General features: G+C 41.7%; 3 protein-coding genes across 4 annotated transcripts; 2 read left to right on the forward strand and 1 right to left on the reverse strand.

The window, feature by feature from the left end:
* Positions 1-288: 288 nt before the first annotated feature.
* rbm12ba (RNA binding motif protein 12Ba) lies at positions 289-3,440 on the reverse strand. Its single transcript, XM_070835918.1, is given in 3 exon segments — positions 289-797; positions 800-2,141; positions 3,334-3,440. Coding segments are annotated over 2 exon segments (1,656 nt in total). The 5' UTR covers positions 2,118-2,141; positions 3,334-3,440; the 3' UTR covers positions 289-459.
* Positions 3,441-5,238: 1,798 nt separating this feature from the next.
* tmem67 (transmembrane protein 67) lies at positions 5,239-12,944 on the forward strand. Its single transcript, XM_070835462.1, has 28 exons — positions 5,239-5,443; positions 6,144-6,232; positions 6,360-6,450; positions 6,556-6,655; positions 7,319-7,375; positions 7,494-7,572; positions 7,665-7,727; positions 8,043-8,197; positions 8,304-8,412; positions 8,585-8,671; positions 8,858-8,923; positions 9,028-9,181; positions 9,254-9,374; positions 9,487-9,592; positions 9,757-9,813; positions 9,934-10,032; positions 10,131-10,229; positions 10,578-10,664; positions 10,778-10,877; positions 10,963-11,102; positions 11,195-11,335; positions 11,446-11,526; positions 11,615-11,731; positions 11,840-11,956; positions 12,046-12,153; positions 12,333-12,435; positions 12,531-12,673; positions 12,755-12,944. Exons 1-28 carry the CDS (start codon positions 5,239-5,241, stop codon positions 12,833-12,835), a joined length of 2,955 nt encoding a protein of 984 aa, XP_070691563.1. The 3' UTR covers positions 12,836-12,944.
* Positions 12,945-13,990: 1,046 nt separating this feature from the next.
* Positions 13,991-23,191, forward strand: pdp1 (pyruvate dehydrogenase phosphatase catalytic subunit 1). 2 transcript variants are annotated; one of them, XM_070835661.1, is made up of 9 exons: positions 13,991-14,080; positions 15,992-16,334; positions 16,423-16,590; positions 18,004-18,215; positions 18,656-18,737; positions 19,257-19,351; positions 19,489-19,657; positions 19,745-19,963; positions 21,188-23,191. In XM_070835661.1, the coding sequence occupies exons 2-9, from the start codon at positions 16,083-16,085 to the stop codon at positions 21,566-21,568; spliced, it is 1,578 nt and encodes a 525-aa protein (XP_070691762.1). In that variant the 5' UTR covers positions 13,991-14,080; positions 15,992-16,082; the 3' UTR covers positions 21,569-23,191. The 2 variants fall into 2 exon arrangements, with proteins under 2 accessions (XP_070691762.1, XP_070691763.1); XM_070835662.1 differs by having other exon boundaries at positions 14,015-14,080; positions 16,070-16,334.
* The last annotated feature ends 9 nt before the right edge of the window (positions 23,192-23,200 follow it).

Raw genomic sequence — 23,200 nt, forward strand, 5'->3', positions numbered from 1 at the left:
ACTATAACAGGGGACGCATTAAATAAAGCATCACAAGATTACAGTTATTTATATTTTTTTCCTCTAGGTTGTGTAGTTGGGGTAGAGTCCTTCCCATTGTCGTAGATCTCTTCGGTAGTAAATCCGCCAGCAGTTTCAAGGTGAATACTGTTCCATCTTTGAGGATGTTACAGCGTACGCAGCCGTGACTGCCTGGTTTTTCACTGGGAGGACTTCCCAGTTGGGTTAATGAATGAGCCATGAAACATTGCAAAAAGTATTTATTTTAAAATGAAAATGTACCAAATGTTCAGAGGGAATGTAAAGAAATTCTTAATGGCTACTAAATGTGATGAAGCCTTTAACAGTGTGTTGATACAATCAAGCAGAATTACGGTTATAAGACATGCTTCATGAGGAAATTGAAATCTCAGTCTTTGTACATGGTGTCTGCATTCGAGCATTGAGTATTCAATTTCCTCACACATTACAAGCCAAGATGTCCTCCATTTGCTTCACATTTATGCGGGTGAGAAGTAAATTTGTCCCCCAGAAGTGCTGACCGTGGAGCCTTTGAGCCATTGCAGCCAGCTTCTGCGACTTAAACTGAACCACGGCCTCACCGATACCCTTGCCATCATGGTCAAATAGTAAGATATCATCCTTCCTACGCTTGTATTTGCAGAAAAGGCTTTTTATTTGACTTTTCTGTACGTCTGCCGGCATGTTTCTGAGAAACGGGCATGTCTGAGCCGTAGGGTCTGAGTACATGCTTGGTGCTCCTGGTGTTTCAACTGGATCCAATTTCCTCTTAAAAAATTTGGTTTCTTCTTTGGATCCTTCTTCAGACAATGCTTGAGATTCCTGGGATGGGTCTTGGCCATCATGTCCCTCATCTCCATCCTTGTGATTGAAGAGACCTCAATGGCATTAGGCCCCACATAGCAGCCAGTGAGATTCGTTGCGTAGTCATAATCTTCAGGGCGGTCAAAGATAAGAAAAGCTTTGTCTGTTTTTTTGCCTTCCTTGTCAAGCAGATGAAGTACATTTTTGTGTGAAATGTTTGGACATCCAAACAGTTCTTTTATTTCAGTCTTTGTCATCTGTTTGGGTAGATTACCAACCATGACATGGTACTCCATAGTTGGTGATAAGGCAGTTAACTCATTGTGAAATTTTTGCTTTTTTGGTTTTTTAGAGGGCAACTGGTTGACAGATTGCCTCTTGAATTGCAGTGCACAAGTGGGTTTTTGTTTGGGTTTCACCCTCTCTCCAGCATCCAAAGCATTTTCACATTCTTGCAGCGCACAGGTCCACATCTCCTCAGTTGCTCCACGTACCTCCACACAGTTGGGACCCAGTGACCGTTGGTTGAAGAGATGAGCATCACATGCATCCTGCATGTTTGCAAACTTTACAAGGCACCCGTGACCAAGTCCCAGCTTGACATTCAAAATGACTTCCTGTACTGTCAACCCTTTGAAAAAATTGTAGATGACCTCTTTTGTGGTAGAGGCTGGAAGACCAAAGACTCTGACGTAGCCTGGGCTCAAGTTCAGAGTTTGCTCTGGAGTCGTCACCTCAGACACAACAGTGCTTGAATGGATTCTTGGATCTGCCTTCGTATTGTCTTTTTGATAGGACGACTGGAGACCTTGAAGAACAGTATAAACCCCAAGAAGAAAGGCAGTGTTGGAATCAAGTGACTGTACATTTGAACCATCAGGATGAGGAGGCTGTTGCTGATTTGCAGTATTGGGATCAAGTGTCCTGTTAGAAGGCGGTAGATCTGCAGTAATCGGGCTGCGAGGCCGTGCTTTTTCTCCTGGAGTTGGTCTCTTCACAGTTACCCGTGTGGAGGAGGGTTTCTTTTTCTTTAACAGTGACTGCAATTTGTGCTCCATCTCTGTCATGCTGCTTGCGTGTAGCGACACCTTAGACCCTTTGAGGAAACTGCCACTGTACCGCATGGCAAGCTGGGCATCTCTCTCTGTTTTGAATGCAATGAAAGCTTCTCTCAGACTTCCTCCCACTATGTATACTCCACCCTCGTGTATTTGAAGGCACTCAAAGAATGTCCGTATATCCTTAGTACCTGCTGTCACATCGAGGCCTTGCAATCGCAGGATTACGGTCATTTTTCAAACCAGGTCAGGTGGTGTCTGAAAATAAGACAACAATGGTGAAAAACACAAATAGCAACACAAGTGTGTACGACAAAGCAAGATACATTGTTTTTGAGGTATGCTGAGGCTAAAGCTAGAGTTTTCCTCTAACTTGGCTAGACTGCCATGGTAACTTATGCCGCAAACTAAACTGCTCCAGAGAAGATTGTGTTCGCTCTGATTTAAAACAGCCATGAAAAGCACTGCCCTTTCACCAGTTCTTTTCCTGACCATATTTTTTATGGGCAACATAGATTCTCAGCTGAGGAACACTTTGTATACACACATACTTGTCCAGACGTACAGTAGTTATGTCACCGATCTATGCCGTGCAATTCTACTAACGCAAACTGTGTGCATTGTTTTGCATTTTTTTGCCATGGAAACCTACATGCATTCTGTTGGTGATACTGAAAAGTATAGTATCACTCTTTGCTTCAGGTAATATTAACAGTATTACATTTTACATAGCATACCATCCAAACATGAAAAGAAGGATGACCGCAAAGCAACTACAGACCACTACGGATTTCATTTATGTTTGATCCTGATTTAGGTATTGGTATTGCAGCTAATTAAAACATATTAGAAAATTGATTTGTCCATAGGTATTAACCATAGATAATACTCACTGACATTCTTTTCACTTTCATTTGGCCAAAGACTAAAGTGACTTCTGCACATTATTCATTATGGGACAGTGTCAGACCTAAATGCACTAAATGAGTATAATGATAAAATCTCTCCCCCGATTTGCAGCAACGCTGTTGCTTGTTTGTATATTTTCTTTCTTCATAGCTCTCCAATATAACAACATGTTCTTTTACTGAAGCAGGCTGCACGTGTTCGGTCCATTTGTGCGGAAGGAGATTCAGTTGGCGCCAGATGTTCCCTTAAGGAGAAAACCTGGGTTAACAAAGAAAGTTGGAAACCACCGTCGTCATGCCCATTTCCCCTGGTTTGGAGTTTTAGGTTTTGTCCAAAAAATCCAGGATGTGTCGATCTTGAGTCGTAGTTCATCCCTCAGCTGTATGCCAGGATGTTAACACATATTTATAACAAGACTACAACAAAAACAAAAAAAACACGTGCGTCATGCAGCAGGCAGTCCTGGAGGTAAACGTGTGCGCGCTGGAAAACGCAGAAAAACAAGTTTTCTGTAGCCATTAAAACACACACAAATACTCACCACAGCTGCGTATATTAGATAATTGTTTACAGGTGGTGTTTGAAAGTGTCGTCGTCGCTGTCCTGCCTCTAAACACCCGAGATTAGATACATTTGATCAGCCTCTGTCTGCCCCTGCCCGTTCTCCGGTTCTACATCTGCTCCATACCGCACCTTTTTTCCCTCCCTTTGCGCTAATTGGCTCAGAAACGTGTTTAAGGCGCAGTACCGCCCCCTACTGGACCGGAGGGTCTACAGTCAGGACAACTGGAGCAGTAGAAAGTTACAGAGCTTTTAATACAGGTAAATAAGATCCAATAACTTTAGATATAACAAGATTAAAAAACAAACAAAACAAAAAAAAACACACACACATTAAAGTTTAGGATTTAAGAAAATTCTTGTTATATCTGACCTCATTACACACATATTTCCAGTTCCAGTTAAGACATGCCTTTTCCCTCCACAAGAATGCAGTCTTCAGTCCAAAAATAGCACAACCTTCAGATCAGGAAAAAAGCTTTTTGCTAGAAAAAAGAAATCTTCCATCAGAAAAAAAAGACTCTTTCACCGTAAAAAGACACGATTCTTAAGTCACGAGGGCTACACCCATGAGCCAAAAACTGACCACAATCTTCAGCCAGGAAAGGACAAAGGTAAAGTAATATAAAAGATTTAGCCAATGAGAGTGAGATTATATTATGTAGTGCTGGGCTCTTACTTGGCCCAGCTCAGCCCTCAACCATTATGTAACTTTTTCCTCTTTGCAGATTTGTCCTCTTGCCCTTCAGTCACATATCCAAACACCCACTGATGGAAAAAGTCCAACCAGCTGTTAAAGGTCTCTAATATACACCCTCCAATCCACTCTGTTCTTTTTGACTAATTTCACTTAAATACTTACATTTTAAAATCTTTCTTACTTCAACTCACGACTTGTGGTTCTCTCCCCCCCTGTAGGACCATGCTAATATGTTACTGTGCTTTGTCAGAAGGAAGTGAATAAGATGCAGCTACTTCCTGCCAAAAGTCCCCTATGACTCACCCACTGAGTAGAGAATCACCAGCCCAAAATAAAACAAGCAGTGGTTTGATTACAAATCTTTCTACGGGCTACAAATGTTCCTATTCCAAAATGGTTATTTACTAGCCTTAACAAAGATTATGCTCTGTTTAACACAATATACAGCATATATAGGTTTGTAATTACATATGAAACAAGGACTGATCATTTTTTAAAAAAACCACTATATATCTTCCCTTCCTTCTAGTTAAACTCTCAAATGTCTTGCTTGTAGTCCATAGAACTGCAAATTATTTCCTTGCATTTCTTTAGCTCATTAAGTCCTTGGATCCTTTCAGTTCTATCTGAAAACCCCCTCAGTTTCCAGAGGACACGGTGACAGTGACCTGCTACACCTGCCTCATTTCAGCGTCCATTAAATCACCCCCATAAAGGTCACCTTTGGTAGATACTTGGGTAAAGCGAACAGGTGAGATTGGTGATAAGTTGGGAGCACACCACAGTGGATAAGGTTTGTTCTAATTGAATTGGTGACACTTTAGGTGGAATGCTGGTCCAATCTACTGGTGTTACTACACTTAGTCAAGCGTATTGTCTTAGTGTCTCATAAGTTTGATTTACTGTTATATTTGTTTTTTCTCATTCTTCATATAACACAGAAATGATTGTCCATTGTGTCCTGAAAAGATCTTCCAGTGTAATCATATACAGAAATAAAGATTTATGCATACATAAATGTGAGTAATTAATTCTAAACTCATATTTTCCTTTCTTTGAAGTATTTATTTGCACATTTGCATCCACGCGTTCAACCATGCTTTTTTGACGCACACATAAACGTGCCACAACGTCATCACGCAGGATGAATAGGATTGTGGGTAAAACGGAAGACCGTTGTTTACCATGGCGACGGGGACGCTGCGGTTTGTTGGTAACAGATTCGGAGTGCCTCTAACGTTATTTCTTTTCATATTCACGGACCTTCTTGATTGCCAGCAGTTTATAATCCCATTTAAGGCTCCTTCAGACTGTGCTGCTGAAGAGTTTTTCGATATCTCGAGTCTCTCGTGTGTAAGGTGCGGTCCAAATCAGCGGCGGAGCACAACAGGTCGGTCACCATCACACAGCACCGCATGAACTGGCCCACTGAGGCTACACTGCTGAGAAAAATATCATTAGTCTTACTATAAAGCAAATTATCTTCAACTGTGTGGTGATCCGCCATGCACGACGCAAATAAGCCACAATTAGCTGGATAGCAGGTAGCTAGCAAGCTGCAAATGGCTAAGATACTTTAAAATCAGCTAACATGACTGTAAGGAGAACCGCAAAAGGGAAAACGCGCGCTAAAATAGGATTAATATGGAGAATGAAGTCAATGTCTACAACCACAGTTAACAGATAATGTAGCTGACTCTACAGTGTTATTGATAATATTTCGATATGTTTCATGTTATGGCTAAAATATAAATCATATAAAACAGCAAACCTGATATTGATTACATACAATCAATACAATGATTATAAAGTAATAATTTAGAGTAAGAAAGAGTTTCTGTTAATTGTTATTGCCATAACTGCATTAAATGTCTTTCTATGTGATATTTTATTGTTCTTTTGTTTTATTTAGTCCATGTTTGTGATGCAGATTGTAATTGTATTCTATTATCATTATTATTATTATTATCACTATGTAGAATTTACATGCATCTGAGATATATTAATTAACTAATATCCCTGGACGCGGAACTGTACTGAACTGTCTGCTGTTCCCACTAACTTTGCTCTGGTTTTCCTTTTTTTTGCAGGACTGAGCTGTGTTTGCAAAACTGGGTACCAAACTCTCACCACTGATAAGACGTCCATTACTTGTCAACAGTGTCCCACTGATAAACCTGTATGTGCAATTCACCTTGAATTTCTTTATTAGTTGTTCATCCCACATTATACAGTTGACAATCCATATTACACTTCCTACACAGTTTCTGATACCGTTTGTGATTATAGTTTTTCTTTCTTTACAGGCAGTAACTAAAGATGGGTTTGGGTGTATTCGCTGCCCAGGCAGTCTCACTGATGAGGGGATGTGCCAGTGCCCACCGGACAATGTCGTGGGTGAGACATCAATGATAGGATTTTGTTGAAAATGTAACACAATGACACAGTAGATTATTGGATATTTTAAGTATTAATGGCTGAATACGGGCTGTTTTTTTCCAGTGGAGAGAGACGTGAGTGGAAACCTCTTGGATGAGGCCAGGTGTGAAACGTGTAATGGAAGCAGTCCTGCTCTGTCTGTACCAAACAGCAGTGGAGACAGGTATGAATCAATACCATATAGCAGTTATTTGATCTAGAGCATAGCACACATGAAAACTCAAAGCATTAGCATTAGTTTTATGGATTTTAAAATGTTGAATATTGATTATTATGTTTATACAAGCGACTTCTACTTATGGTAATATTAGAATACCAAACCAATAGTAATTGTCTTAAAGACTCCAAGAAGACCCAACTTGACTGTCATTAATTCAGGTCAAAGTCTGTACGTTAACTAACAGATAAGGATGGCAGCAAACCCACAGTTGAGTGCAGGAAGTTAAATCAGTGCAGAATCCTCTAACTCCCATGGTATGAAGGTCAGAAGCTGTTTGGAGAATATGAGAGCTGAACAACATTATTCAAATTCCTGTAACAGATAATTTGTGTCTTGTAATGTTTGTACCTCTCTGGCACTTCTCATCATTTTGAATACTTTTTTGTAGCACCTCTCATATTCACAGTGTATCTTCCATCTCTTCATCCCCCTGTGTGTCTCATGGCCCATGACCCTGACAACTACATGGACAGATTTTATCCCGTTTTATTTGTTCCGACAAATGGCTTATGTCTGCTAGCATGGCTGGTAAAGTGATGCCAGACTATGAAGGTTTTCTTTGTACAGTATATAAGGGGTGGAACAATCTCCAAAACTTTCTTTCAGGTGTGAGAGATGTCAGGCGTCTTTCATTGACACCTCCTGTGTGTGTAAATCTCCCCCGGTGAGTTCTGCTGACCCTTCACCCTCATACCCTCTTCTAGACACATCATTCACACACCATCCAGCGACAGACTCATGGAGTATATCTATATGAATCGTGATTGGTTGGTATGTGATTTTTCCAGAAAGGAGGATTATGTTTCCCTCCAGGCAGCCTCTCCCCTAATGTTAATCCCAGCGTCAACTATGCTCAGTTGGTGAGTCTCCTTCTCCTTTCTCATCTGCTCACTTTATTTTTGATTATTTTGATGTATTCTGATTTTTGTGTTCTGCTCTGCTCGCCTTGCAGAAGTTCAGCATCCAGTCTGCCTGGTTTGTCAAAAACCTGTATTCCTCATCAGCAGCCTGCCTTGTAATTCCAATTTTCTTTATCTAACGTCGCAGGAAGCCAGTTATGGTTCTGGTTGCTACCACAGTGCTACTAGTGATGAAGTCATTATGAAATACAAAAGCATTTTGGGGATTTTAGGATGTTGCATTGTAGCTGTTTTAATAGCTGTGTGCTGTATATAGCTGCTATGACAAATCGTAGACCACTGACATAGCCGTCAATTTTTTTTACTAAAAACAAAACAGATGTAATATGCTGTGCAGTGAGATTGTAGCTCATGATAAAAGTTGTGCCATTGCATTAGCTGTTGTGCATGAATAAGTTGTGTGGTTACAGGTCTTCTCCAACCTGACGGCGTGTCAGGCTCTTGGTAACATGTGTGTGATGAACATGCACTCCTTCAGCGGTGTGTCCAGCGACGCCTGTGGTCTCTTTAACACCATCTTCAGATCTAAGGCTGCTTTAAGCTCAACTCAGGACATTTCCTACTGGTAATCAACACTGTCATGGCACATATGTATAACCTGCGCTGGCACTGCAATACAACTTTGTTTCACCCAGAGTGGACAGTAAGGACTCTGGTTACTTTGTCTCCAGGAGAGTCAATCTGCCATGGCTTTACTACGGGGACGAACCAGGACTGGCCAGTCGAGTGCTTCAGACAGATCCTGTTCCCATTGGGTTCAGTTTCAGGGGAAGAAAAAAAGTAAGTGCTAAACTTCAATCGTCTTCAGTGAAAAAAACAAAGATAGAGCTCTAAAAGAAAACAATAGCACCATAAAAACAGTACCCTGTTCATGTCTTATACTACAGATTTAGCAATTAACCTGAAATGGTATCAAAAATGTTTGAATTGATGCATTCTGTTTATGTGACAGAACACTGACATTAAGCTGCTCGCTGCTGTCTATAACATCAGAGGAGAGTTCCTCAGATGGGAACAAGTAGGAGGAAGAAATCTCCAGGTAAGATGCCAAATGACTGATGATACACTTGGATATTTAGTCTCAACAGACCATAGCATTGTAGCTTATTAGAAAATTTATATAGAGCAGCTTGGTTTACCAAGATACATTGGCGGTAAGCCAAGTCCCAATTATTGTTGCCCACCACTGTTTTTGATGTAAGTATATGTAATTTTTCTCTTTTAGCTTTGCCCAGAAACAACCACCAAACAGGCAGCAGCCTTCAGCTTTGGAACAGCTTACCATGAAAGTGTAAGTGTGTTGTCTTTGATTTGACAAACTCTCTAGCAATGCCCAGTTGTATTTTAAACTGTTTATGTGTGTGTGTGTGTGTGTGTGTGTGTGTGTGTCGTTAGTGTGACCTCTCAGTGGCAGACCTGTTGAGAACTCATCCAGAGCCGTTGTTCTATGATGTGTTTATGGATCTTGGTGGAGGAGAGAACAGAAAACTTCTTCCCCTGCCTACACTTGTCTACAACCAACAATACAATGGACGGTTCATCAACCAAGGTGGGAATTTATTTATCAAAGTGTGTGTTTGTGTATCTGTGCATTCCTTTGATATATTTTATCTTTGTACAGAGAGCATGAAGAACTGGTACCTCTCTCGGCGTATGCTTCTTGTCGATACGCTAAGTGGAAGAGAGAAAAGCACGAGTTCCCCGCCCAAAGTCATCCGTGTGGCCAGCAGCATCAAAATCAAGTGGGCTCCCAATGTTCAATCCACCATGACGAAAATAAAGAAAGTGAAAGCTTCGTCTTGTGTCTGCTTTGTTAAGTGGTGATGTTTGTGATCAAACGTGTGTGTTTGGTAGGTTTCAGCTGGTTCCACGAACTCAGGAGGGACAGGTGTTTCCCCCTCTGATGACTGTGAAATACAGAGACATTGCCATCATGGATGCCAATACACAAACTGTGTCTGTGAGTATGTCTGCGCACACCTGTTGTGTTTATCTCATGTTTGTCTTTCTATAGTTGTTGGGACCCTCATTGACATAATGCAAGAAATGGCTAAATGAGTTTCTCTCTTTATTTTTCTCAAATAAAACCCTGCTCACGCTTCGAACTTGTTTATCCATTTCTAGGCGACGTTCTCTGTGGAGTACGAGATGGATCAGAATGAGGCTCGCATGAAGACAGATGTGAGTAGTATGAACGTTAACAATAATAACAGAACTTCTTGTGTCTGACTGATGCTTTCAGTGTTTATGTCACAGTGATACAGTGTCACCTGTGGCTCTGATGTTTTTGTGTGTGCACAGACGGCTCTGGGTGTGATGGGTGGTCTGGCCGTGCTCTACTCTCTGCTGAAGACAGTCAGCTGGAAGAGGAGGATCGCCTCTCCGCTCATTGATTTGGAGGTACCGCGTCTTTAACATGTCACTGTGTAAGACACTTCAACCCATACGTTGCTGTAAAACTTGGTAGTAATGTTGGTATCTCCCTCCTTCTGCCTCAGACCATGCTGAAGTTTTTGTTGTTTTATGCCGGAGATCTGGCCAATGTTTTCTTCGCCGTCACTGTTGGAACTGGACTTTACTGGCTAATCTTTTACAAGGTTAGTCTAATTCTGTTGAGACTGTCTTATAGGATTGATGATTTTCATACTTGATTACTCTTTAATGGTTGTACCTGCATCTCATATCTGAAGCTTTTTCCTTTGCCTGTTTCTTTAACTCTAATTTCTTTTCCAAACATAAAAAGTGTTTGTCTCATCTTTGCATGATCTTAACAGTTCTTATTTCCTTTCTGCTCTCTTTAGACATTAAAGGCAAGTGTTTTTGCTCCTTTACCTTCTTTTTCTGAACACTTTTTTGAATCCATAGATTTAGGTGTGGATATTATTAGCTTCTTTCTGGGATTCATTTGTGTGTGTGTGTGTGTGTGTGTGTGTGTGTGTGTTTAGGCCCAACAGTTTGTATCAGTGATGTTACCACTACCTGCTCAGGAGGAACAGTTTGTGACCTACATTGGTTGTGCCTTCGCTCTCAAGGTTAGACACTTATTGAACAGATGGTAATGTTAGCAGTATTGTTTTTTCTGAATGGAATGCCTTAATTAGGAATACTGAGAAAAGTGAGTGTTGTTTTATGTATGTGTAACCAGGCCGTCCAGTTTCTCCACAAGCTGTTCCTTCAGGTGTCAGTCGATGTATTCTTGATTGACTGGGAGAGGCCTCGAAGCAAATCTAGCAGGACTGTCCACGGTACAAACTCATTCACTCTATGCTTATATTTTACTGTCTGTATAAGATGTAATTACTCCAGTAACTGTATTCGCTGCTGTTTCAGTAGCTGGCGAACCAAAACGTGACCCCTCACCAGTCAGCATCTGGAGGACCTACTTTGTGGCCAATGAATGGAACGAGATCCAGACCATCCGCAAGATCAGCCCAACTTTTCAGATCATGGCTGTGCTCTTCTTTCTTGAAGTATATATTACACCAACACTCAGGTTACTGTTTTTGCAGCATTTGTCATGTCGCTTTTCCTCATTGCTGACATGTCACCATGTATTGTTCAGGTGCTGGAGTTCTCTAGCCTGGCCCTGAGGGACCCCTGGGCAACATTACAGCGCTCCTCACAGGCGTACACACCTTCATACAGCCTGATTCTGCGCTACGGTTTGGCCGCCTCGCTGTGGCTCTGCATTGGACTTCTGCAGGTAAAACTGCCACCATTCACTCTTGTCTCCTCCTTCCTCTTATACTTGCTCTTGCTTTCTAACTTAAGAAAAGAAGCTCCTTTTTAAAAGACAATCATTGATCCCTACAGATGATTTTCTTCACTGTGTTTCATGAGCACTTTGTGGAGGACAAAATCCGTCAGTTTGTGGATCTCTGCTCCATCAGTAACGTAAGTACCAATGTGGATATTACATTTGAAACAATTTATCAGTCTGGAATGTCTTACATATGTGCATTTTGTCTGTGTTTGTATTTAGATTTCTGTGCTGCTGTTATCTCACCGTTGTTTTGGCTACTACATCCACGGGCGTTCAGTACATGGCCACGCAGATACAAACATGGAGGAAATGAACAACAATCTGAAGAGAGAAGCTGTACGTCCATGGGCGTGTTGTATTAGTAGTTGTAGCATATTTATAATATTGCTGATATCACATATCTGTCCTCTGTCTCCCTTCCTCTCTGCCTTTGTCTGTGTGAAGGAGTCCTTGTGTGGTCAGAGAGGTCTACTTCCCAACACAGACATCCAGACCTTTCAGGTGTCTCTGACAAGCCGTCTGCGGCTGCAGTATGACAGGATACGGGAGCCGCTCAGCAGAGTGCGTTGTGTTTGTGACTAAACTATAAACAAAGAGAAGAATTATTCAGCATTTTCGGTTCATATGCTTGTTTGTCTTCTCTGCTCCAGAGGAACGGGCCTTCACGTTTGATGGATGCGTGCTCGGCTAACCAGTTTGAGCAGAACACCAGAGCCTACCACGCCATGAACCACTTCCTGGGATCCATTATAGACCATGTTAGTACAAATACACAAACATGAACTCACACAGGCACTCGGCAGAGTTTGATTTGATCTGATTGTGTAGAATATGTAAATATGTAAATGAATGTATTTGTGAAGTATATGAGTTGTTTCAGTGACCAGCATATTTTGCACTGACAAGCCTGTTTTATCTCTCCTGTTATTTACCTCAGGCCCACCCTGACATGGACTATATAGTGAAGGACAAGCTGATGTTTGAGAGGGTCATAGGGATGGAGTTCCTTGAACCCAGTGACAAAAGCATCTTTTACAACGGTAATGACCTCTTGGTCCAGACAGGCTGTACATTTCTGTTTGTTTATATATACGTATGTGTGTGTATATAATGTCTGTGTGTGCTTCTCATGCAGATGAAGCCCACTCCTTCAGTGACGTGCTCTATTATGGAAATGAGGCCACGCTGCTGATCTTTGACACTTTGTTTTTTTGTGTCGTCGACCTCGGATCTCAGAGCTTTGTGCTCGCAGCTGTGCTTACATATGTACAGCAAATGGTTAGTATTTGGTGTGTATACAGTATATTGCCATTACTGTGCAAAAAAAGACGTGTTAAAAAACCATCTTGTTCATTCCAGATATTTCGCTTGATCCGTAACACGCTTGGAAGGAAGAACCTTGTCAACAAGACCCTGGTGGATGAGAGATTTCTGATATGAAATTCCCTGCTTAGTAATTGGCGGCATTAGTGTTGTTTAGTGGCATTTCTCTCAAAGATGTTTACTGTTCACGGCTTTTGAAGCTCTTTTTTTGTACTTTTCTTTACACATACAGTATTTTCAGTGCAGTTTCATGATGTAAATAATTTTTTTGTAAAGATTCAAATTTTTATTCATTAAAACGTTTTGATATGTGTTTCGACAGTATTGTTTAGAGTTTTCTTTTGAGAAAAAAACACAGTGGCTTGTCCAAATATATTATTATGAAAAACATATGATGGCATGAAGAAAAATCTTTACAGACTAAAAAAGTTAGAAGTGCACAGTAATATATGTAATTATATCATTATGCATACCTATACCTTTAACATTTCTCAGTATATTATGTCAATGTTGCTAAACACTGAGCAACACTGTTTTATGGCAGCTCTGGGTTTTTATATGATTTTTTTTTATGTTTTATGGATCAGCCAAAACAGACATTCCTGTCAGGTAATTGTATGCATCAACAATCACTTAATTGCTTTAATCATACTGTAACATTGATATTGATATTGCGATTTAGGACTACAAATATCCTGATATAGGAGAGCTGAGTTTGAGTTGAGCCACCTTGAAACTCAAAGACATACAAAGGAAGCTGATGTCTCTACTCTCTGTCTTTACAACTCACAGACTCAACAATGTTAAAACACAGAGTTTCTGTCCTTTCTCCTGCCTTCATAGCAATTCGTGCAAAATGTCCAGCTTTTAATGTATGTAGATTACAGAAAGATTTCCTATTTCTATTTGTGGTTTGTTTGCAGAGCTTAGTCTTTATTTAGAAACGGCTTGAGGCTTTTGTGTCTCCTCAGAATTTGCTGTGGTACTGCTAGAACAGCAAATGTTTTCTTTGTGGCTTATGATTTTTAGCTGTTTTCAAAGCCATCCTGGCCTTTAATAACAATACCTAAATGTATCAATCAAAATGGGATTGATAAGAATAAATTAGATTAAACATTTGAGATGACTCACAGAGAGGTTTTCACAGTATTGAGATCACAGTAACTTTAACCTCTGGTTTTATGGTTTTAAAAGGCTCCTTCTTATCAGTCAGTGGGCTCGTCGTGACGTCACCATTGGCTGTCATCGCTCAGCCAATCAGCGCTGAGCGTGCGGAGCGGCGCTGCAGGATGAGACGGACGGACCAGAGGGGTCGGTGTTCAGCCATGAACTTCAGCAACTTCTCCACATCCACCGGTTAAGGTGAGTCTCAACTCTGCGGTCATGCTTTTCGACAGCAAAGTCGCTGTTTTTTAATTCTTTTTAATTTCAGCTGGTTCCGTCTGGGCTCGTGTGAGCAGACATTATCCAGACTGACCCGAGTTAGTGGGTGTAACCACTAGCACCACTAGCTGCCATTAGCACGAATTTGGCTGCTCTGCTCGGCTGACGGGCGCACGTCGTGTCCACTGTAGTGAAAACCGTAACATTATCTGTTAATGCCATATCGTGGTGCTGCTCTGCTCTGAGACCGGGTCACTTGTGTTGGACGTCCAGCTTCCTTCTCCGAGGTTACGGCTAGGAGGGCTCTCCTTGCTGCTAGCAAGGAGAGGCTAATGATGTCAACAAACATGGCAACTTTCTTTCAGAGCTCAGAGCTGGGACGGGCCCTCTGTGGTCTGTCTGACTCATGCACAGATTGAGTTTGGGAGGGTTTCGGCTGCCCTGCTCACGCCAACACAGCGTAGATTTACACCTGAGCTGTCATCACCTGTGCTGCTGCATCTCTCAGCAGAACCAGGCTGGACCAAAAGGAGATGGCACTGTGAGGCGCTGCAGATATGCTTGAGTTTAGCAATGAGGACGGATTGTATGGAGACACACAGTCAGGATCCAGTTCAGTGGGTCAGGACAGGGCAGAGCATGACTCAAGATCCAAATGTCAGGGCTGAAATTCTTGCCTAAGCTATCTTTAGCTGGCCGTGCAGTCCTGCTGACCCTGTCTTTGGAGAGGAGAGGATAGCAGAGCTGCAATGCAAGCCAGATACCAGTGCACACATTTTCTTTAGACTTCAAGTCAAAAAAAGTGAACTGTCCTGAAACTTCAGTGCAAAAAGTGAGCTGCTGTCACTGTAGTTTTAGCATAAGGCTCAATAACATCCTTACGTCAGTCAATGGCATGTCAACACATTGTAAGGTTGCAATAATATCATTTTAGGTTTGACATTCCTGCATTGAGCAGGGTGTGCATACAAGGCAGATAAGACAGGAATTTAACTAGATGCATATCAGTTTACAAATACAACAAAAACTGAACAAACTAATAACCTTCATGAAGTAGGACTTATTACAGTGCTGTTGAATTAGACTGCATTAGTCTCAGCTGCAAGTTCCTGATAACCTGGCAGCTGTGTGTAGACATTATATATTATTGGGCAGTAAGCTATGAAAATAGCTACAAAATTCAGTACTAATGTAATGATTATGAAAACAGAGAAAATTAACAGAGGCATTAAAAGATACTCTCCACACACACACACATAGATCACCACCACTAACACTCTTCACTCCTGATCTCCTCTTTGGCTTTCTGTTCGCTTCCCCTCCCATCTGGTGTCTTGAGACGGGAAAGGTTTTCCCTGTCAGTAAGTGTCTTTTATTGGCCTGAATGATTTAAATATATCTTCCATTGCTGCAGCTGTTATGTTAGATGTCCTCATATCTACTGTATGTCCCAGCATTGGAATGATGTTTTGTCTAATGTTAGACTTAATAACCACCTGTAGAACAGACAAAATGGCCTCTGCAGAGTTCTCCAGTACAGGTAATCAGCAACCTGTTTAAACTGTTGATCTGATCTAATCTGCTCAGTGGCAAAATGTGTGAATGGTGGCCAACAGGGTGCGAGTTAAAAAGGACGAATGCCAAAGATTGGAAAGTAAATAAATAAATGGATGCTTTGGTTTAATATGAAAAGTTACTAGCCAGTGTGGTGGGTTGGTGTTGTTAGGTTTAGACAACACATCCTTATGTGCATTTGGTGTTTTGAAAGTACTAATTCAAGGCCCTGCTATTGTCAGCCTTTCCAATTCGTCTACTGCTGTCCCAATTTCTAAATCCCACCACGTCATCTGTTTCTGTTTTCACATTGTTTGCCTAATGGTGCACAAACAGGACACGCTGATCTCTGCAGATGAGAGCATCTCGTTAAAAGGACATCCAGCTGACTGCTGTTTGTGTATGAACCTGCAGTGCACCTTCAGCCATGCCTGTGACATCCCAGCTGCTCAGGGGTTTGCCCCGTACCAAGGTCTTGGCCTCCAGTCTGTTGCCATGCCAACAACACCAGTCCCAGTTAAGACCCATCACTCGCAGACCTGCCTCAAGACGGCCCTCTCACATATGGCAGAGCCACCAGCACTCAAGAAGTTACCAGACAACCTCAGTGCTCCACAGCTACATCCTCACACCCCCACAGGTCAACTCTATTCTGAAAGCCAACGAGTACAGCTTCAAGGTTTGTTTGGGAGCACTCGCACATACAGAAAACACTTCTCACCATCTCTGTACATTAGTGTTCATCTTTCTCTTTGTTGTGGTTCTAGGTGCCAGAGTTTGATGGGAAGAATGTGTCATCAGTGATGGGTTTTGAGAGTAATCAGCTGCCAGCCAACGCTCCAATAGAAGACCGTCGTAGTGCAGCTACATGCCTGCAGACACGAGGAATGCTGCTGGGTGTGTTTGATGGCCATGCTGGCTGTGCCTGTGCACAGGTAGGGCTGATCAGCTATCAGATCATACCAGTTTATACTTTCACATTTCAAATCCTTTTACAACAAGGTGAATTTAGTTTCTTTATTTTCCTTTGTCAATTATTAGATATGCAACACTGTATTTACTCAATACTGTGACAATACAGTGTATATTTGTAACAAGTTTACAAAATTTTAGGGAAAAGTCATTATTCTTTGTTTATTTGTGGGACAGATCATAAAGTACCTGGTCGAACAGGCCTCTCATCCAAACAAAATTATTTTTATATTGTAATTTGTAACTTGCAACATGCTCTCGTAAAGTGTTACTGTAAACATCTGGTGAGCTGCACATCTATCAGTAGTTAGATTAGATTAAAGTAGAATAACCCAGTACCAACCCAGTACCAAGAGTACCAGTAAAACAAAATGCATAGCATGGTCAGAAGGGATGTAACTTTGACATATACAGAATAAACAAAACCATGCACTGATCAGAATCAGAAATAATTTATTGATCCCGAGGGGGAAATTGGGTGTACAGTAAGAGTGAATCCAGCTATGATTACTGAGCAACATTTAACTACAAAATGGTGTATAGTTTATATTAAAATACTACTCACTATAGCATGAGTCTGGTTATGGTATATACGATATAAACAGCAAACATGTAACATGTACTGTGCACAGTGTAAAAGAAGAAAATATGTATGTACTTATTAGGAATATTTTTGATACAAATACAGTGGGGCAAAAAAGTATTTAGTCAGCCACCAATTGTTCAAGTTCTCCCACTTAAAGATGAGAGAGGCCTGTAATTTTCATCATAGGTACACTTCAACTATGAGAGACAGAATGAGAAAAAAAAATCCAGAAAATCACATTGTCTGATTTTTAAAGAAATTATTTGCAAATTATGGTGGAAAATAACTATTTGGTCAATAATAAAAGTTCATCTCAATACTTTGTTATATACCCTTTGTTGGCAATGACAGAGGTCAAACGTTTTCTGTAAGTCTTCACAAGGTTTTCACACTGACTAAATACTTTTTTGCCCCACTGTAGAAGGTTTGTATTGATCTACCCAGGACTCTTTATTCTGTTACGACCTGCTCACAAGCCTCAACAAAGGAAGAAGATGCACACCAAATTTGGCAACAATAAACTTATATTTCTTAAAGTAAGGTGTTGTTAGTGTAAAACCAAAAGACAGCTAAACAAATTAGAGCAACGACAGCTTGGTGAGGGGTGAAGAGACCGACACACTGGCATCTGGGCAGGCAGGCTTAAGTAACATGTAACACTGCCCAGCTGTTCCCATTGAGTTTAATAAAACCTGCAGGGCACACAAAACACACACACAGGTCCAAGGCAACAGGCTCTGAGGCCGTCACAGTTCTCACTAAAGTTTCCAACTTTCCTCCTCTCTGCCAGGCACTGAGTGAGAGGTTGTTTTACTACATAGCAGTGTCTCTGCTGCCCCACAACACTCTGTGTGAGCTCGAGGCAGCGGTGGAGGCTGGCAGGGCCCTCAGTCCCATCCTGCAGTGGCACAAACACCCCAACGACTACTTCAGCAGGGAGGCTCAGACTCTCTACTTCAACAGCCTTCGGACCTACTGGCAGGAGTTAATAGATCTCACCAGGTGAGGACTGGGGAACACGGCACAGGATACATGGCTAGACAGCAGCACTGTGACAAAAATGCAACTTCATTAACTTAAGTGAGACTGGAGGTGCTGCCACTGAAGGCAATGGCAGTAAACATGACTCTTGCACTGCTAATCAAAAATATGTGTACTGTTTACTTTTACCTTTCATTTTTACCTCTAAACCATTAAGACAGATGAGAACATGCATGAGCTGCACAAAAGGGTATTTGCTGTCCAGTTTCTTGGCTTTTCCTAACACTTCAAACCAGATTTCCTGGTTTCTTATTTATCTTCATTTGTACCCTGTAGCAACATACCCACACCAACACCGGCCCATCTGCTGTTTTGCCAATAGTGCTGTTGTCGGTCTCTGTTGTCGACCTCTGGCTCCCTCTCTATCTGCTTCACACATATTGCTTGGTTTCTCTCTTCAGCCCAGGTGATGTTCCAGAGACCAGCGAGGCGTTACTGAATGCCTTCAAGAGGCTGGACAATGACATCTCCTTGGAGGCTCAGGTGGGAACTGTGTGCTGTCTTCGTGTGAAGCCATTCTGCTGGTTCTTCTAAAAGCATCTTGTGTTCATGAGGAACTCGGATGTTCTCCTTAAGATCCGTAAAAGTCTGACTTTCTCTCAGCAAATTGTCATAGTGAACACCGCTGTGGCTGAACACTCAATCTATGTCTGACTGTCTTTGACCCAGTTTGCTAGATATTGCAGCTTGTCTATATGTGCTTTAAGCCTGCGTGTATTGCTAATCAACGAGACACAAATTCAAAATGACACAAATATGTAGCCCTGCGTCAGTGTTGCCACTGACTCCCGGTCAGCAAAGTGTGACTCACATTGCAAGTCATTTAATGCGGGGCAGTGAGAATGCAGGATATTGCATATCACCTGCAGTGCAAAAAATGTGAGCGTCCAAATTTAAACTTTTATGGATTAAAGAGGAGCTCAGGTGTCACTCCCTCTTCATGTAATTTAAACCATGTTCCGTATCCCGTCCAGAGGCTCACAGCATTATTTTGCCATGCAGGTCGGAGACCCGAACGCTTTCCTGCACTACTGGGTTCTGAGAGTGGCTTTTTCTGGAGCGACAGCCTGCGTGGCTCACATCGATGGATCAGATCTGTACGGAGGAAAAATACATGCACACACATTCCTGTCATTGTCAAGTGTTTCATAACTTAAACATCCAAGATTAGATGCTGATTATGACCAAACCGATACTTCTCTGCCTTTCTTTGTCTCCTCCCTGTTCCCCAAAGGTTTATCGCCAATGCAGGAGATGCTCGGGCAGTGTTGGGTGTGCAGGAGGAGGATGGTTCATTCAGCTGTCACACACTCTCTAATGACCACAGCGCCCAGAATGAGGATGAGATGGCTCGGATACGGGGTGAACACCCTCCATCAGAGAGGAAGACCGTTATACGACAGGTACCACACCTGCTAATTTACTCAGTGCGGTTTTTGTTCCAGTGTTTATTAAAACCTCTCTGTCTGCTTTTTTTTTTTCTTTTTCAGGACCGATTGCTTGGCCTCCTCATGCCATTCCGTGCGTTCGGGGATGTGAAGTTCAAGTGGAGTATTGACCTGCAGAAGTGTGTATTGGAGTCCGGACCTGATCAGCTCCATGAAAACGAGCACACCAAGTTTATCCCTCCAAACTACCACACACCCCCCTACCTGACCGCCGAGCCTGAGATCACGTACCACAAGCTGCGGCCACAGGATCGCTTCGTGGTGAGAGGAGAGGCTCAGTTTCATCATAAACGGAGATTTATAGTCTGATATTCAGACTGAATTACCAGCTATAACATGGATACAAGACCAGGTGTATTTGAATCGCTGAGTTAATCGAGGCGTTTCCTCTGGCAGTTCAGAGGTGTGGAACCAGGGGAGGAATTTTCAAGCCTCTACAAAATGCTAGACTGAAACTAAGATGCATTATGGATCAGGCCTCTGTGTCCTGGTTACTGACAGCCGTTGCTAGCATGTTAATTCTGAGATCTAACTAAATTACAAAATGAAACTCTTGGCAGGTAAATGTGGTCTTCATGCTGTGGGATGTTTTTTTTTTTTTTTTTTGTTAAAACCAAAGTACAAAAATCAGGGCTGTCTTTCTTTAGACAACTCCTCTAGCTTTTAGGCTGATGACTGCACATTTTTAAAAAAAATCCCTCAAATGCACAAATTTTATCAATCAAATAGACATTTTTTTCCTCTTAAAGGGTCATAGTCCAGAAAGGTCAGGATCCACTAAGCTGGTCTAACAAGTCATTAACTCTTGGAGAAATTGTACTGTGCACCACAACAGGTAGTCTGACATCTATCAGGCTGTTCTCTGACACTATCACTTCATTATTGTGGTTCTTCTTTAGTTACAGATTCAACCTCCCCTTGGTGTGTGAGGCATGACATCTGGTCACAGCTGTGAAGTAGTTCAACTAAAATGACAGTTTATTGTTCTTTTCCAAGCTTTGTAGGGTTTAAAGGGACGCCTGCTAAGAGTTACTCTTGCCTTATATATATATCTTTTTTCTTTTCTGACAGGTCATTAGCAGAGTGGGTTTAAGTTTATTACAGTTTGGGATTTTATTATTCATGACAGCACGGTGAGAGCAGCAGCACACCTCCCTCCTGATACTCTCCAGTTAAACACTAACGACAGGGTTGTCTCTGTGTGTTCAAGTGTGTTTTAGCCCAAATGAGTGAGCAGAATGTAAATTTGAAAGTAGCTGTTCGAATATTATTTATTCAGCTTTAGCAGTATGTTACACATCTTTATCTACAGCTGTATGTATAAAGAAAGAAGAAAGAATTTGTTTTTGTCTTTATTATCATCAAGTTTCCAGTGGCAGCCTCCTTTACTGACCTCACTGTTGGTATTTCAACTTTCAACTCAACAGATAACATGTGATCAACTTGTGTTTTCTGATTCCAACACTCCTCTGTCTTTCCCTGCAGGTGATTGGCTCTGACGGCCTCTGGGAGACCCTCCACAGACAGGAAGTGGTTCGCATTGTGGGGGAGTATTTAACGGGGGTGCACCAGCGTCAGCCCCTCAAAGTTGGAGGCTACAGGGTCACCCTGGGGCAGATGCAGGGGCTGCTTGAAGAGAGAAAAGCTCGCCTGTCCTCAGCTTTCGAGGATCAAAACTCAGCGACCCACCTGATGCGTCACGCTGTGGGAAACAACGAGTTCGGCACGGTTGACCACGAGAGGCTGTCGAAAATGCTGTCGCTGCCTGAGGAGCTGGCTCGCATGTACCGCGATGACATCACCATTATCATCGCTCAGTTCAACCCTCATGTGATTGGAGCACAGAGACAGGAAGGACAGTCCTGAGTTGTACAAAAGCCATTGACTGGTTTTATTCTGAGGAGTACACACACACGCACACACACACACACACACACCTGTGTAACTGAGCACTGCAGATTTATACATAACCAGACAAACAGACGCAGACAAACAGGTCATATAAAGAAATATCTGTCCGGCAGATGGAGTGAATCATTTTAACTATTTATGTAAAGAATTTGTATATTTGTATGCAGTGCTACAGAAGATCCGGTTCGGTATGAAGTGTAAGATCTACTATAAAAACTGGATCAAAGTCTCTTATACAACATAATATGTTATTTATGCTGCCACCATCCTCTGGCAACCGTCTCATACACACTCCTCTGTGTGGCTGATAAGACACTGTTACAAACAGGTTTTTGTGCCAAAAGATTCAACCTCCTCATCTGCTGAAGGACTCAGCGGGGTTGAAATTATAGAAATTCCAAAGAGGGTGAAGGTCGGGACTTTACGAGAGGCCTCAGTTGATGCAGCACTGACTCGACCTGCTTTTCTGGTGTGGACTCTAACTGGGCTGTGCCACTATAACACTGCACTCTCTTTCCCTGCTGTCTGGTTTTGTTATGTTCATCCCAGATTTCTGCATCTGTGAGGCCGACAGAGGACTGTTCATCTGTTGGTTTTTACTTGTTTGTGTATGTCATTATATGAGCTATTCTTGGCACAGTCCAAACACACATTTTGTCCTGCATTTGCACTGCAGTCCGTTAGTATTTGGACGATGATGTTTACTCGTACAGTGACTGTCAAGTTTAAATACTGACTTTGTGATCCCAAGAGAAACCTTGGGGGTCACAAGATGATTTTAGGGAGAAAAAAATTATTCCGTTACACCAAATTTGATCTGTTTTCTCTTAATTTTCCCAGTTGTTTGCGTCTTTAAATGAATATTGGATACTTTTACCTTCAGGCCTGTAAAATCCCTCAAATGCACAAATTTTATCAATCAAATAGACATTTTTTTCCTCTTAAAGGGTCACAGTCCAGAAAGGTCAGGATCCACTAAGCTAGTCTAACAAGTCATTAACTCTTGGAGAAATAGTACTGTGCACCACAACAGGTAGTCTGACATGTATCAGGCTGTTCTCTGACACTATCACTTCATTATTGTGGTTCTTCTTTAGTTACAGATTCAACCTCCCCTTGGTGTGTGAGGCATGACATCTGGTCACAGCTGTGAAGTAGTTCAACTAAAATTACAGTTTATTGTTCTTTTCCAAGCTTTGTAGGGTTTAAAGGGACGCCTGCTAAGAGTTACTCTTGCCTTATATATATCTTTTTTCTTTTCTGACAGGTCATTAGCAGAGTGGGTTTAAGTTTATTACAGTTTGGGATTTTATTATTCATGACAGCACGGTGAGAGCAGCAGCACACCTCCCTCCTGATACTCTCCAGTTAAACACTAACGACAGGGTTGTGTCTGTGTGTTCAAGTGTGTTTTAGCCCAAATGAGTGAGCAGAATGTAAATTTGAAAGTAGCTGTTCGAATATTATTTATTCAGCTTTAGCAGTATGTTACACGTCTTTATCTACAGCTGTATGTATAAATTGTAACTTATGTGGGTTAAGTTTTGTATATGGAATGGTTTAATAAAACACTTAATACACACCACT

This window comes from Pempheris klunzingeri, chromosome 8, assembly GCF_042242105.1.
Source record: "Pempheris klunzingeri isolate RE-2024b chromosome 8, fPemKlu1.hap1, whole genome shotgun sequence".
NCBI lineage: Eukaryota > Metazoa > Chordata > Actinopteri > Acropomatiformes > Pempheridae > Pempheris > Pempheris klunzingeri.

Excerpts from the sequence above, each read along its gene's own strand:
- tmem67 (XM_070835462.1), top strand. The coding sequence starts at position 5,239 with ATGGCGACGGGGACGCTGCGGTTTGTTGGTAACAGATTCGGAGTGCCT. Across the intron at positions 10,878-10,962 it reads ATCTAGCAGGACTGTCCACG|TAGCTGGCGAACCAAAACGT; the intron begins GTACAAACTCAT and ends CTGCTGTTTCAG. Across the intron at positions 11,103-11,194 it reads CTGTGCTCTTCTTTCTTGAA|GTGCTGGAGTTCTCTAGCCT; the intron begins GTATATATTACA and ends TGTATTGTTCAG.
- pdp1 (XM_070835661.1), top strand. The coding sequence starts at position 16,083 with ATGCCTGTGACATCCCAGCTGCTCAGGGGTTTGCCCCGTACCAAGGTC. Across the intron at positions 16,335-16,422 it reads CCAACGAGTACAGCTTCAAG|GTGCCAGAGTTTGATGGGAA; the intron begins GTTTGTTTGGGA and ends TTGTGGTTCTAG. Across the intron at positions 16,591-18,003 it reads CTGGCTGTGCCTGTGCACAG|GCACTGAGTGAGAGGTTGTT; the intron begins GTAGGGCTGATC and ends CCTCTCTGCCAG.